This window comes from Macaca thibetana, chromosome 16, assembly GCF_024542745.1.
Source record: "Macaca thibetana thibetana isolate TM-01 chromosome 16, ASM2454274v1, whole genome shotgun sequence".
NCBI lineage: Eukaryota > Metazoa > Chordata > Mammalia > Primates > Cercopithecidae > Macaca > Macaca thibetana.
This window is the reverse complement of record NC_065593.1, coordinates 49,812,564-49,828,124: the sequence shown is the minus strand read 5'-3', so window position 1 is coordinate 49,828,124 and position 15,561 is coordinate 49,812,564. Positions and strand designations below refer to the sequence as shown.

At 58.7% G+C, this 15,561-nt stretch overlaps 1 protein-coding gene across 5 annotated transcripts in view; it reads right to left on the bottom strand.

Moving 5' to 3' along the window:
• Nucleotides 1–1,742: 1,742 nt before the first annotated feature.
• RARA (retinoic acid receptor alpha) overlaps nucleotides 1,743–15,561 on the bottom strand; it is a 48,559-nt gene continuing 34,740 nt past the window's right edge. For 4 of the 5 annotated variants that reach the window (XM_050762736.1, XM_050762735.1, XM_050762737.1 and 1 more), the window contains 7 exons: nucleotides 11,283–11,431; nucleotides 9,830–9,971; nucleotides 7,330–7,490; nucleotides 6,874–7,050; nucleotides 4,879–5,083; nucleotides 3,973–4,131; nucleotides 1,743–3,386 (listed from right to left, as the gene is read on the bottom strand). In XM_050762736.1, coding sequence (XP_050618693.1) covers nucleotides 3,169–3,386; nucleotides 3,973–4,131; nucleotides 4,879–5,083; nucleotides 6,874–7,050; nucleotides 7,330–7,490; nucleotides 9,830–9,971; nucleotides 11,283–11,431 — 1,211 coding nt within the window. In that variant the 3' untranslated portion in view covers nucleotides 1,743–3,168. Of the gene's footprint in view, nucleotides 3,387–3,972; nucleotides 4,132–4,878; nucleotides 5,084–6,873; nucleotides 7,051–7,329; nucleotides 7,491–9,829; nucleotides 9,972–11,282; nucleotides 11,432–11,537; nucleotides 11,657–15,561 lie in introns of all 5 variants that reach the window. The other variant, XM_050762739.1, reaches the window with a different exon arrangement.

Below are 15,561 nucleotides of genomic sequence, written 5' to 3'. Positions count from 1 at the left end.
TGTTATCACGGCAGCCTCAACTTCCAGGGATCCACCAACTCTCCCACTTGAGCCCGCCTAAGTAGCTGGGACCACAGACGCACGCTACCAGGCTATGCTAATTTTTGTATTTTTTTTTTTGTGGAGACAGGGTTTCATCATGTTGCCCAGGCTGGTCTTGAACTCTAGGACTCAAGTGATCCGCCAGCCTCTGCCTCCCAAAGTGCTGGGATTACAGGCGTGGGCCACTGCACCTGGCCTCAGACACAACTTTAGAATGTCCAACTGGACATTGGCATAAGTGAAAAACCTGGGCCCAAATCTCATTTTACATGTAAAACATTACATGTAATGTTTTGGGTTTTTTTTGGACTTTTTGTTTGTTTGGGCTTTTTTTGCATAGTTTTATTATAAATCAAACATGTCGATTTTTATCCCAACATCCACTCATGCTCTTTAATCTTCCTGGGCTTCTTGTACAGAATGGCTTCCAACCTTCTTTTAAATTTAAATGTAGTCATTCAAAAGAGGGGCAAGCATTAATGTATTGAAACACATAGGACTGCCCCTCAATTTATCCTTTATGATACGGTTGTGACAACATATTGATTTGTGAAATCACTTGTACAGGTACAGTATGTTAAATATCATTTCAGACTCAAAGAAGTTAGAAAATATTTACTGGAGGAAAAGCGCCTCGGTCCACACGGTTGCCTCCAGCCTGGCGCGGCCGTTGAGTCAAGCAAGGCGCTGCCGCCACCTAGTGGTTAACGTAGAAATGGCAGGCAACCCCTAGCAGAAGGAACCCTTTGCCTTACCCCACCCCCTCCAGACCCCCACACCACTTGGAGGCAGAGGGCTGGGCTCCTAAGCTTCCATCCCAATCCTGTGTTCTTGTTAGGTTTCTTTCTTTTCTTCTTTTTCTTCTTCCTTCCTTTCTTTCTTCTTTCTTTTCTTTCTTCTTTCCTTTTTTTTCTCTCCTCTCTCTTCTCTTCTTCTTCTTCTCTCTCTCTCCCCTTTCTTTCTCTTTTTTGAGATGGAATCCTGCTGTGTCGCCCAGGCTGGAGTGCAGTGGCGCGACTCGGCTCACTGCAACCTCCGCCTCCCAGGTTCTGCCTCAGCCTCCCGAATAGCTGGGATTACAGGCGCCCACCACCACGCCCAGCTAATTTTTTTTTTGTATTTTTAGTAGAGACGGCGTTTCACCATGTTGGCCAGGCTGGTTTTGAACTCCTGACCTCAAGTGATCCGCCCACAGCCTCCCAAAGTGCTGGAATTACAGGCGTGAACCACTGTGTCTGGCCTCTTGTTAGGTTTGTATGAGTCCCTGACCCCAGCTCCTGTGCCATCTGTCATTGCTGCTGTGATGGTCAAGGCTGGACCCAGCTTCTGGCTTCCTAAGGACCAGGAATGTCTAGGGGTGGGTCCGGCTTCCTCCCTCAGACTGGGGGTTCCCTGAAGGTGGGGGCAGCTTTCCTCCTCTCCCCTCCCACTCCCAGACTGGGGCTCCTTGACATGGGCAGTGGGGATCTCCAGACTGAGGGCTTCCCAAGGGGCAGGACCTTCTCCTTCTCAGCATCTCCAAAGACCCCAGCACAAGGTAAGCCTCAGAAGGCAGCTTGGAAGGGTGCCCTGGCCAGCCCCTTGGCCCCAGTGCTCATTCCTGACCATCACAGGCCCAGAGTACATGAGGAAACCTATTCCGAGCCCCCAGCCCAGACGCCAAGAAGAGGGGGTGGAGGCAGCAAGGCTGGAGGCATGTGTAGAATAAATAGAACTTTATTCTTTATCCAGTAGATCTCAGTGGAAAGCCCAACAGTAACAGGTGCACCCACGGGCTCCAGGGGAAGGGCCCCAACCCCTGGTGGAGGTCAGGGCAGAGCCGGCTCCCCCAGCCAGGGGTGCAGGGGTGAGGGGAGACCCCCTGTAGGCCCGTCCTGCGGGGTAAGGAGGGGGCACGGGGATGGGACAGGGGGGAGGTGGGGGGCAGGCCAGGGAAATGGAGGAACTCAGGCCAAGTGTGTGTCGGCCCATCTACTGTCCAGTGTGTGTGTGTGTGTGTGTGTGTGTGCGCGCTCACGCATGTGTGTGGGTGTGTCTCGGGGCCCTGTGGGGGTGCTGGTGGCTGAGGCTGGGGGTGGGGGCAGCTCAAACCCCTGGCCAGCCCCTTCACAGTGGGGGCTGGGAGGCCTGGATGATGTGGGCCCTGACGGGAGGCAGCTCTGCCGAGGAGCTGGGTCTGTGAAAACTCCGTGTCCTGGGGCCCCTGCTCGGCCCCTGCTCCATGGCTCATGGTGGGTGCAGGCAATTGCCAAGGCCAGGAGCCTGTCCTTCCAGGGCCACCCCACACCGTCCACACCCAGTGGTCAGGCAGAAGGAGAAAGGGCCTGGCAGCTTCTCCAGCGCGAGGGAGGGGAAGGCAGGTCTTGGAAAGTTAGTACTTCACAGTTTTAAAGAGAAAACTGAGGAGGAAAAGGCTGAGGAGGAGAACTGGGGGGCACAGGGACACGAAAGGAGAGTGGGGGCCCCTTCTGAGCCACTCCCTCCCCCGGACCCACCCCCTCCAGCTCTGGATCCAGCTCCCCCCAATACACAGCACAAATTCCTTCAGTATAAATGTGCTTAAAATGAAAATTCTTATTAAAAAAAATCAAAACCAAAAAAATTAAAATAAAAACAAAACCAGCGAGAATTAATACCTGGGGTTGGTACGGCAGGGTATGTACAGGGGGAACCCCCCGCCCCTGTCCCACCCCCTCTGTCACCAACCAAGGCAGGGGGGAGGCTGAGGTTCCCCAGCTGGGGAGCAATGGCTTGTGAGTTCTGAGGATGGGGGAGCCAAGTCCTGGCATTTGCTGGTGATGAAGATGTGGTGAGCTGGGCAGAGGGGTGTCCTGATGAACACGAGGCCCCCAGGGGACCCATCCTGAGACCCGGGACCAGGGCCTCACTCAGTTCCCGGCCTCGGCCTCTGACGTCAGCCCAGGCTGTGGGAGCAGGCAGTCCACTGAGGGCCCAGGCCTCTGTCCAAGGAGTTGCTGCCTCCTCCCTCCCCGTCCCCCAGGGAAGGTCCCCAGTGCTGCCCGGGAGGACAGGTGGGGGCAGGGCTGGCAGGGGTCACATGGTCGGTAGAAAGGCAGAGAAAAGCCGGGGCGGAGGGCGAGGGTTGTGTCCATGTGGCGCGGGCGGTCACGGGGAGTGGGTGGCCGGGCTGCTTCTGTTGGAGCTGGGGCTGAGGCTGGGGCTACAGCTGCCTGGCGGGGGGGCCAGGCCACCCCCGTCCCGCCCCCCGCCCCCCGGCTGTCCGCTCAGAGTGTCCAGGCCCTCTGAGTTCTCCAGCATTTCCTGGATGAGAGGCGGCATGGAGCCCGGGATCTCCATCTTCAGCGTGATCACCCGCTCAGCCCCTGCGGGAAAGGAGGGGCAGAGCTCAGCACACCGGGCCAGCCCTCCCACCCCCGGCCCCAGCAAGCCTGGCTCCAGGTGGGAAGATCAATACTACTGATACTAGCTCTTTCTTGGGATTCAGTTCTTTGACATGAGCCAGCTCTCTTAGCCCCCAAGTCCAGAGGCTGGTGGCAATGGGGCAAAGTGGTCCTGAACTCTGGTTCCAGGGCCAGACTGCCAGCCTGGGCTGGACACCAAGTCCTGCCTTCCTCTCTGCTGTGCGCTAGGGATTATCCTGACTCCTCCGTCAACACTATCGTTATCCCTGCCCCTCAGAAGGGAAACTGCAGCTCGGAGCTGTTAAGTGACCCGCACAAGGACACACACCCATGTGTCTGGTTCCAGAACCATGATCTGAACTACCACAAGGTGAGTGACACAGGCAGGTCACTAGGGGACAGTGGAGTCACTAGGGGACCTCGGCCTAGACACAGATGGGGACAGGTGTCGTATTCTCCTGGCACAAAGACACAGGGTGCTGGCTTGGATGTGGGGGCCTGGGCCAGGCCTTGAGGGCCGGCACCCCTCCAGGTCTGGGAGCCTCACCCTTGGCGCTGATGCTTCGCAGGTCAGTGATCTTCATCAGCATCTTGGGGAACATGTGGGGGCGGCTGGGCCTCCGCTTTCGCACGTAGACCTTTAGCGCCTCCAGCAGCGGCTCCTGCAGCATGTCCACACGGTCAGGCTGCTCCAGGTCCTGGCGGTCTGAGGAAGCAGAGCCACCCTCTGAGCAGCTGGGAACACAGCTGCACCCCCAGCCTCGGCCACCGGGGGGCGTGCCTGCCCAGGCCATGGAAGAGGACAGCTCGCAGGCGCCTCCCCACACAGGGCAGGGCACCGGGTCTCTGCTGCTGCAGGGGATAGAGCCCCTTAAAAGGGAGCAACGGGCTGAGGGTAGCGGGGTGCCCCAAACCCTCCCTATGAGCCCAGTTCATGGGATGGGACCCCAAATGGGCAGTGTCATCCCCAAGCAGGGAGAGGGTTCCCAGGCAGGCTCCCACTCCCACCTGTTATTCTGGAAACCAGATGAAATGGCAGAAATCACAATAAAATAGCAACTAACATGCACTGGAGCTCGCTCTGGCACCTGCACAGGGTGTTACCACCGTAATCCTCCCATCAACCTCATGAGCTAGAGACCGTTCCTGCCCCCACTGTACAGAAATGGAGGCCCAGAGAAGTTCAGCAACCTGCTCAGGCTCATGCATCAGCCAGGAAGTGACCCTGGGAGGTCCGACCCTCAAACCCTCACTCAACCTCCCTAGAAGGGGTGTTGCCCAGAAATCAGGAACAGGAGTCCAGGCCGAACACGGCCCCCTTGCTGTGTAGCTGCAGACCAGACCCTGCCCTCTAGAGAGGCCTGACAAGAGGTGGCCGGAAAGAGTTCCCTGGAAGACTCCGGGGCTACACTCCTGCCCCAGGCCCAGCCCCTAGACCCAGGCCCCTGCCCACCTCCGCAGATGAGGCAGATGGCGCTGAGCAGCCCCGTCTCCGCATCATCCATCTCCAGGGGCAGCAGCTGGTTGGCGAAGGCAAAGACCAGGTCGGTGAGGGGGCCGAAGCCAGCGTTGTGCATCTGGGTCCGGTTCAGGGTCAGCCCGTCCGAGAAGGTCATGGTGTCCTGCTCGGGTGTGTACCGCGTGCAGATCCGCAGGATCTGGGTGCAGAGGATGCACGGGTTCAGGGACTGAACCCCACCCACTCCGAGCACTCGGCACCAGCACTCCCAGAGGACCACCTGGCAGGCGGCCAGAGCAACGCTGTCTGATAGAATTTTCTACAATGATGGAAAGGTTCTATGTCTGCACCATCCAATACCTCAGCCACCAGCCACATGCGTCTATTGAGTACTTGAAATGTGGCTAATGCAATTGAGGAACTGAATTGAGTTTAATTTTAATTAATTTAAATTTAAATAGTCACATGTGGCAAGCAGCTACTGTACTGGACAGTGCAGGTCCAGGTCATCCTGCCTCCATGCAGAGAATTTAGGAACACTGGGCTGCTGCCTACAGCTCCCAGGATGGGGCACACAACAGGTGCTCAGTAAACGTGTATTGGCTTGAACTATGTTGCAGGAACCCAGACCGCGCCTCCTGCATCCAGGGCGTGGGGATGAGAGCCCCTGCAGGCAGCACAATCTAAACCTCCCACTCATCACCCGCCTCAACATTCAGAGGCATCCACAGGGAAATGACAGTCTGCCAGGCGCCATGGCTCACACCTGTAATCCCAACACTTTGGGAGGCCGAGATGGGTGGATCACCTGAGGTCAGGAGTTTGAGACCGGCCTGGCCAACATGGTGAAACCCCGTCTCTACTAAAAATACAAAAATTAGCCTGGCGTGGTGGCGGGCACCTGTAATCCCAGCTACTCAGGAGGCTGAGGCAGGAGAATCGCTTAAGGCAGCGGTGGCAGGCTGCAGTGAGCCGAGATCGTACTACTGCACTCCAGCCTGGGTGACAAGAGTGAAATTCCGTCTCAAAAAAGAAAAAAATAAAAGGAAATGATAGCCTCGTCAAATCCCAGGTTCCCCACCCTGGAGGTGACCAAAAGGGAACAGGTGGACTTGAGCCCTTGTCAGGGAGAGCCGGAAGGAGAGCGCTCCCTCCAGCCTAGGCTTTGGCAGTTCCCCCTGCCTCTTCCTGCCCCCACCCCCTGCATCCAGCCTCCAGCCCAGTCCACCCTCGGGCTCACTGAGTGCCCGGCAGTCCCCTGAGCTCAGCCCGGCCTCACAGCAGCAAGTCTTTCACTTCTTGCTCCTGAGTTAGGGTTACCCTCTCACCTCCCCCTCTACAAACCCCTAGATGTCACCTCCTCTGAGACACCATCCTTCAGGTCCAAGCAGTCATGAGCCCTCCCCCCATCTCCAGGTAGCATTGATCACAGTTTTGCAACCTCTGTTGACTTATCTCTTGCCTCACATGGAAGGTTTTCAAGAGTGGGGATGGTGGCGCGTTCACCGCTGGGTTCCTGACACCCAGTTCGAACACTGGCCAGAGGATCCTAGGTGAATCTTTCTAATTTTTTGCAGAAACAAGGTCTCACTATGTTGCCCAGGGTGGTCTTGAACTTCCAGCCTCAAGCGATCCTCCTGCCTCACTTGGTCTCCCAAAGTGCTGGGATTACAGGTATGAGCCACTGCGCCTGGCTCCTAGGTGAATCTTTATTGCTGGCTAACTGGATGGATGGATAGATGGATGGATGGATGGATATGTGTGTGGGTGAACAGGTGAGCTCCTGCACATCTGGCTGCTAGGTGGCTGAGTGGACGGGGAGATGAGTGGACAGGTGGACACATGGGGAGAGGAATGGCTGACATTCGGACAGTGGGCATTTGGACAGGTTGACTGCAGACACACATGTAGGATGGTGGCTGTCTGGCTGGAAGGCCATCTACCCAGGACACAGGGGCAGTGCCTGGGGGACAGAGTGCAGACCCTCACCAGGATGTCCAGGCAGGCAGCCTTGAGGAGGGTGATCTGGTCGGCGATGGTGAGGGTGGTGAAGCCGGGCAGCTGCTTGGCGAACTCCACAGTCTTAATGATGCACTTGGTGGAGAGTTCACTGAACTTGTCCCAGAGGTCAATGTCCAGAGAGACACGTTGTTCTGAGCTGTTGTTCTGGGGGAGGAGGGAGAGTGAGGGCCTTCTTCTCTATAGCACCCCTTCTCGGCCTGGCTCCAGCCCCACAGGCCTGCCCTCTACCTCGCCTTCACTTCCTGGGAGCTCCTTAGGAAGAGGCAGCAGCGGGAGGGAGAAGAGAGGGAAAGGGAAGGACGAAGAGATCCAGCCAGGGGGGAGGAGGAAATGCCTGGCACAAGAAGGGGTGTCTGAGAGGGGCCCGTCCTGGCCCTGCGGCCCAGGGCACATCCCTCCCTGCAGGCCAGGGGAAAGCCATACCGTAGTGTATTTGCCCAGCTGGCAGAGGGCAGGGAAGGTTTCCTGGTGCGCTTTGCGCACCTTCTCAATGAGCTCCCCCACCTCCGGCGTCAGCGTGTAGCTCTCGGAGCACTCGGGCTTGGGCACCTCCTTCTTCTTCTTGTTTCGGTCATTTCTCACAGCTGTGGAGGGCAGAGGGGGTTAGAGGGCAGCTGCAGGCTGCTCAGGGCCTCGTCCACCCCCAGCCTGACAGAGAGCCGCCAGCTGCTGAGGAGGTCACCCCGGCTTGTAAGCACACGCACACAGCACGCATTCACAGGCAGGCAAGGCATCGCCACGCACTCCAGCCCTCCATGCCCACCCAACCCACACAGCAAGTTCGGCCCCAGAAGCCCTATGAGCACAGCTGTGGCCCTGCACACACACCCCCGCAGCCAGCCGAGTGCTGTCCCCCACGCGTCTACTCCAGCTCACACTCCAGGCGCCGGTGTCTCCCTCCTCGGTGCTCTGCCTCCTCTTTCCCCAGGAAGGTCCTTCTCCCACCTCCACTCACCCAGCCCTCCCAGCTGCAGTCTCCCTGGGGGTCCCTTGGGACTGGCTCTGAGCAGCTCCTGGGGCAAGTGGGGAGTAGGGCTCCCCAGCCTGAGAGTGGGGGGCCCGGCAGGGAGAATCTCTTGGCCCATTAGCTGGGGAGCTGACAAATCACCAGGGGCGCTGAGCCGCACACACCACTCGGCTTTAAAGAAGCGATGGGGTCGTTACCAGCCGATTATCCCAGACACACAATCACTCACAGGGCTGGTGGTGGTGGCTGCTGACGCGGGAGGAAGGGAGGGTGGGGGAGGGGCTCAGGGAGGGGGTAGCGAGGAGGGGGTAGCTGGCATAATTTGGAGATCACTCATGTCGATTCTGCAAATTCAATAAAGTGCAGGGGAGAGAAGGGAGAGGGAGAGGGAGAGTGGGGGGATAATTTGGGAAGAGAAAATTGCAGCTGTGACAAGACGTTTATCATTCGGAAGCTTTAATTCTATTGAAATGGCAGCTGCTCAGCTCCGGGGCACAGAGCAGCCGGGAGAGGGGGAGTTGGCGGTGGGAGGGAGAAGGGGAGTTGGTGGGAGGGAGACGGGGTCCCCACCCTGGTCCTTCTGCCATGAAAAGAGCAGAAGGTGGCACAAACAGAGGGAAGAGGAGGTGACAGCCCTTAAGCGAAGGGTTCCAGGCTTGTGGGTCTCGAGTTGTCACCCACTCTTGCAGCAGGACCCATCACTTCCTGGGCTCAGGACAAGGCAGCCCCAGCCTCCTGTGGCAGGACACTCCAGTCCCCTCCTTTCCTGTCCGGGGCTCTTCATCCAACAGTCAGAACCATCTCACCCGTGCCCCCTCCCCACTACCCTCCCCACAAAGGGCTGGGGGTCCTGCAGCCCCCTCCCCCATCCCATCCCCCAAGGCTCAGGCTCCATGGCAACGGCCACGCAGACAAGGAGGCGTCTGTCAGCGTCATTTATCTCTGACATCATCAATCACCGGTCACCAGGGCAACACCCATGATTCAACACAAGAGGGTCTCCCTGTCCAGCCTTTCCTTCCCTCCCTCCATCAGGCCTCAGCTGAGCCCAAAGTGGAAACCCCGTTTCCTCTGAGATCTGAGAAGTCCCAATTCTTTCTTCCAACTCTGGATCCCAGGCTTAACTAGACAATGGCTTCTGGATCCTTGTGCCAGCCCCTCCACCCCCCCCCGTACACACGTAAGTCCAGCCAAGCACCCCTCAGAATTCAAGCCCCTCCCCTAAGACTCACAATCAGAAGGGACTAACTATGCCTCTGAGCCCCACCCCAAAGCCAAGCAAGGCCTGGAAGAAAGCCATCCTGGAGCAAACACACATGCACACATGCGCAAAAGCACACACAGCCAGACGCGCAGAAACAGGAACAGTTAACACACACACGGTCCTGGAGCACAGACCTGCCCATGCACACACAGCCAGACGCGCAGAAACAGGAACGGTTACACACACACGGTCCTGGAGCACAGACCTGCCCATGCACACACAGCCAGACGCGCAGAAACAGGAACGGTTACACACACACGGTCCTGGAGCACAGACCTGCCCATGCACACACAGCCAGACGCGCAGAAACAGGAACAGTTACACACACACGGTCCTGGAGCACAGACCTGCCCATGCACACACAGCCAGACGCGCAGAAACAGGAACGGTTACACACACACGGTCCTGGAGCACAGACCCGCCCATGCACACACAGCCAGACGCGCAGAAACAGGAACGGTTACACACACACGGTCCTGGAGCACAGACCTGCCCATGCACACACAGCCAGCCAGACTCGCAAACAGGTCCTTGCAGCTACACACAAACCATCCTCAACTGTGAGCCCGCACACCACGGCATGCGTGTTCATGCATGTGCACACACATCCACAGAGCCCTGCTCCCTTGGTCTTTAGGAGCACCTGAGGCCCCAGCTCAGGCGGGACTCGGCTCTTGCCCCATGGCACTCACACTCCTTGGACATGCCCACTTCGAAGCACTTCTGCAGTCGGCAGTACTGGCAGCGGTTCCGGGTCACCTTGTTGATGATGCAGTTCTTGTCCCGGTGACACGTGTACACCATGTTCTTCTGGATGCTGCGGCGGAAGAAGCCCTGGGTATGGAGGGGAGGGAGTCAGGTTGTCCACACCCACAGTGGCAGCAGTGCCTGGCTATAGTCTCAGTCTAGGGGAGGAGGGCCAGGCCAGCTGCTACCCCCAAGCCTTTGCCCATCGCCTACCTGAGCAGGCCAGAAAAGCTGGGGAGAATGATTCCCCTAAAAGGATCCTCCTCAGGAGAATCCCAGTACCCGCCTCAACGCCGCAGGATGGGCAGGAGTCTTCCCCCAACCCACAGCACACATCTGACTCCTCCCTTCCAGGGAAAGGACCTCAGGGCTGCTGGTGAGTCAGAAAGAGGAAGACATGGGGCTAACTGGGAAACAGCCAGGAATCTGGAACCCACAGCCCTGAACTCAGAACACAGGAAGAGAAGACAAGCCCGAAGAGGCCAGGAGTCAGATACACGGGCTGGCCAGAGAAATGGAGGCGAACACACACATGCACTCAGGAGCAAGGCAGAAAGATGCGAGTTCACTGAGACAGGCGTGCGCCGGCCCATCACAGACAAACCCAGGCTGGCCAGGGGCTCCACATACAGGGTGACCAGAGAGACAGGCGGACAGATGAAGAAGAGACCAGGAACAACCAGACAGGACAGGCAGACACACAGCCTGAGGCCTTGCGCTTTGCCCTTGACCTCTGTCCCACACCTGGGGATAGCTACTCCAGGCTGAAGAGCAGCCCAGAGCTGCAAGGCCCAAACCTGTGCAGATTCTGAGCCCCAATATCTGGAGGAAGAAATGCACACAGAGGCTCAGGCCCCGGGGAAAGGAGGAGAAGCTGGGCACAGGGCTGCTAAGGACCGGGTACACCTGCACCCTGGCACCTAACGTGAGGGTGGGGAAATTCAGCCAGACACCGGGGAGCCCACAGCCCGGGCACCTGAAGGGGAAGCCAAGGCATGGTGCCTGCTCCTAACTGCCTCCTGCCAGGCTGCCATGGTGAGGTTCAGGCAGGGCCGCCGAGGGAGGCCTCCCGGGTCCCCAGCCAAGAGCCAGTCGGCAGCCAGCTCACCATGGCAACCTGGGCAGCGGTGGCAGAGCAGGCATACGCCCTGCCAGCTGGAGGATGGAGAAAGGGAAAGGAGCTGAGGCAGGAGGGGACCTCTGGTTTGAGGGAGCCCTGCACATGTATGGGGCAGGACCTATGGTAGGTGTCCCTGCTTATTGCCAACTTCCACAGAAAAACAACAGCAGCAACTTCAGGGACACCCCCCACCCCAACTGCACACTCCCAGGACACGGAAGTGGGGATATCCCACTGACCTCATCAAGCTGTCCTTCCCAATGACCCCTTCAACTCACCTTGCAGCCCTCACAGGCGCTGACCCCATAGTGGTAGCCTGAGGACTTGTCCTGACAGACAAAGCAAGGCTTGTAGATGCGGGGTAGAGGGGGCGGCGAGGGAGGGCTGGGCACTATCTCTTCAGAACTGCTGCTCTGGGTCTCAATGGCTAGAGAGAGAAGAGGGGAGGGGCAGTTAGAGACCTAGGCCGCCATCCTTAGTACCAAGCTCCACCCTGCCTCACAGTCCCTCCTAAGAGCCTCTCCCAGCCTCACCACTGCTGGCAGGATTCAAGTCTTAAGAAAACTGGGACTCCCCAGCCAGACTCAGGGAAGGAGGCTGCCAATGAAGCCTCCAGCGCCCCATCACTCCTCCGGATTCCTAGGACCCACACCTTCAAAACCACAAAGAGACAATGATAAACCATCAGATTTGTATGTGTGCCGTGACTGTGCTTGGGGAGTAGGGGTGGGGGTCACCCTGATTCTAAAGCTCTTGCCCCTGGGCGGCCTGGCCCCGTTCTCCCCCGAGTTAGGAAGGAGTTAAGGCTTGAAGAGGAGGGAGGGAAGAGGACACAAGCCGGGGGCAGAGGAAACTGGGGTCAACAGGATATTCAAAGCTGGCCACTCCCCCGCCCCCTCTGCTTCCGCTCCCCCCTCCACCCCATTCTGCCAGCAGCCACAGCCCCTCCTCCACCCAAACAATCCCAGGGCCAGGGACCCAAGGCAGGGGGTGCAAACAAGAGTCACAAATGCTGGGCAGAGCAGGAGGTGTCTCCCTGAGATAGGCAGGGAGACACCCTGAATACAGGGAGAAGAGTCCCCAGGGCCCCAGAATCCCATCATTCTGGGTACCCCCCATCTGGGGAGAGACGGCATGACAAAGGGGGTCTGTTCCCATCAATGCTCTGTCTGTCTGGCCTCAATACCATGTCCGGGTTAGTACCCCTCCCCTTCTGTTATTCAGCTCCAAGAGGGCAGCCAGGAGGGGTGACCCAGACAGCAGGGGCAGCCCTCACTGGCCAAATCCTCCCCAGTGCCTGGCTCCATGCCACCCATCACTGTAGGCAGAACAGGGCTGGGTTGGGCAGGGGCTATCTGTGTCCAAAGCCTGGGCAGCTAAGGGTGTTGGGTGCAAGATAAGAACTATGACTGAGGCAATCCCAGATTCCCAAGGGGCCACCCAGCATCGTCCTGAGGCCTACCACGTTCAAGTCCACTTGTCCAGGGCCAAGGATGGATGAGGATGCCTCGCCAAGTAGACAGATCCCTGCCTCCTCCCATATTCCACAGTCCTACCGAGCCCTACCCCAAACTCCAGCACATGAAACTGGCTGGCATTTAAAGGTGCCCACAGCGCCTGGCCCAGGCACCTTACAGACATGAGTCACATGGCCCCAAATCACATGGCCCTAAAGTTGGGGCACAGGGGAAGGAAGCATGGGAACACCAGGGACTGACTCTGTGCTACCACCCTCTGCCCTTACCTGCAGACACAGGGGGAGCTACTAGGCGGCTGATGACAGGGAACTAGGCCAACAACCTCGGCAGGGCTTTCCTGGCTCTTAGTAGTACCTGGGCACCACTTCCTGGCCAGCCTGGCTGACCAGCACTGCTATGGCCCCTCATCCCCTTCCCTGCCCCAGACCAGCCTGCGGCAATGGGACAGTTGATGCCCACACTGCCCCCAGCCCAGTAGATTCTCTCCTGACCTCCCCGGTCTCCCCCTGCCCGCCCCCCACCCCCATCTGCTCCTCACCCCAACACCAACTGCCCTGGCCTGGTTTTCTCCCACCTCATTCTCCCCAGGCCAGACAAGCAAATCAGACAGGCTGAGAGGCCTGAGAACAGCTGCTGGGGGGGGTGGGGTTGGGGGGGCCTGGGTGAGGCCAGGAGGCAGAAGGGGTGAGCCACAAAGGAGCCCTTTGTTGTGCTAACTTTTTCCAAGACGTAAAAGCAGTAACAATAGACAATCCAGACTGGCGGGGGGAGGGGGATCAAGGGCAAGGGGGTATGTGGAGGGCTGGGGGGACCATGGTCTAGAATCTCGCTGAGCACTCCGACCAGCAGAGGAAGAAGGCACCGACCTCCCCACCCCTCCTAATCCACCGTTTGCCCTGGGCCCCGCCTCTCCCAAGGCCCCACTTCTAAAATGAAACAGACTGGAAAGGGAGAAAGGACTGAGGGAGGTTTGGGGCACAGAGTGGGGTGTCAGGAGGGGAGCTAGGGTAGGGGAGTCATGGGGGATACCAGAAGGAGGGGTAAACAGCTCCAAGGCCTGGGACAGACCAGAGGGTAAAGACCCATAAAAACGTGGAGCTAAAGCAAAGTCCAACAGAGGGTGTTTACGGAACTGAAAGAATGTGCTTTTTAAAATCATTTTTTGGCAGAATGGGAGAGATGACCAGAGGCGAGGACTACAGTTTAGGCTAGGCAAGGCCTCCTTTTAGCCTACCCAATGGCAGCTTGGCTGCCTTGGAGGCTGTAACAAGCCTGCCCCCTACCCTCCAGCACATCCCCACCTGTCACCCAGGTAACCCAGCTCTGAGGTTTCCCTGCTCTGCCCTTTGAGCCCAGAGCTCGAGGCCCCACCTCCCCAGGCCTCCAGCCAGCAACCCAAGGAGGTGAGGTACAAGGATCACGGCGGAGGTGTGGGGGACTCCGGAATCCTCACAACCTCTGCAAGAGGTAGGACACAGCCATAACTCCCTGCACACACAGGTGGGGCCGGGAGGGACACCAACGTGGGAGGGATTGCCCGGGCCTGGCCCCTCCCTGCTGACCTCCCTCCCCAGAGGCCCAGCCCACCAATCTCTCCTCTTCCTGCAGAAGGACTCAGGCTAGAGAACCACACCTTCTCAGCTCAAAGTTCCAGCACCCCACAGAGGACTGGAACTGACCCAGGAAGCCAGGCGTCCCCTCCCGCCGACGCTGCCAGGGTGCCCCTCCCTCGCTCCCCATTCTGGTAGGGCGGGCGGCGCAGAGCGCTCCACTCCGGATTCCCCACGCCCCCGAGCCGTTCGCAGGCCCGCACAAGGGGCCGGTTTCCTGGAGGAGATCAGCAGGAAATCAGCCGGGCCCCCGGCCAGCGGCTCCCCTCCCAATCCAGCTGGCGCCCGCTCCTCCGCAGCTCCACTCGCAGCCCCTGGGGACGGTTGGGGAGGGGGCGTAGGGCCCTCTGTACCGCCCTTCCTCCTCCCGGGGAGAGGCGGGGGTAGCTCTGGTTGTACCGCAGCAGCGGAAGAAGGCCCCTAGCCCAGCGGCCGCCTGATAAGCATCTCCCCCTCCCCCAACTACGGGCATCCACGTGCTTCACATTCTTGGACGTCTGGGAGCGGGCGGAGGTGTGAGTGGCGGAGATTGGTGGGAGACAGATGGGGAGCCACATCCTGTACACCCCCCTTGTCCTCTAATGCACCGAAATGGGGGCTCTGGGGAGGGAGGCAAGGTCCCTAGGGCCCTGCAGAACCCAGGAGGCCACCTCCTCCCACAGCCAACCTGCTCTTCCCACCTTCAGTGGCAGTGAAGGGGGAGTGGAGCATTCCCCAAGAGGGGGCTGGAGGCGGCTCCAGTCACCAGAGGGCTTCCACACACCCAAGGGGTCCCTTCCAAGGTGGGGGCATTGGCCCCACATATTCTAGATGGAGTCTAGTTGCCACCCTCAGACTCCAGGTCCTTCCTGTGCTTCAAGGCAAGCCCCCAGACCCCCATCACTGCCAGCCCCACAGCCTCAGGACCCGAGTCCACTGAGACCTCACTGACTTACATGCACACCCACGCTCAGACTATGGGAACTGGGAGCCCAGGTCTCTAGGTCTACTACCCCACCCCAGCACGGGTGTGGGGACAGGTCTCCACTTCCCCATGTCCAGTGGTTTAGGGGAAGCAAGGCTCACCAGTACACTGCCTGTCCTACTCTCTGTGATCCTCCTCCCCCTCCAGTTCTGGGCCAGGAAGAGCTGAGCTGTTCCCATGGGCTATGAAGAGACAAGGGCTGGAGCCCAAGGTCTCAGATCCCAGCTTCTCTCCAGCCCTCTGGAGAAGGTGGCCAAGGCAGTGGAAGGGGTGACTCTGGCAGCCCTGCCCCAACTATCCCCCTAGGCGAGGGGGGTCTTGCTCCAGCACTGGGAGAATGAGAAAAAGGGTCCTAGAGTCATCCTCTCACTCTCTCTTCCTCCAAAGTCAACGGTCGGTCGATACCCTCCCTCCTGTGTCTACAGCCACACAGCAGATTCAGCCCTGGAGGCAAAGGTCGGGGGCAGGACAATAGGAAAAGCTGGGACAGAGGTGGCTCTGGGAG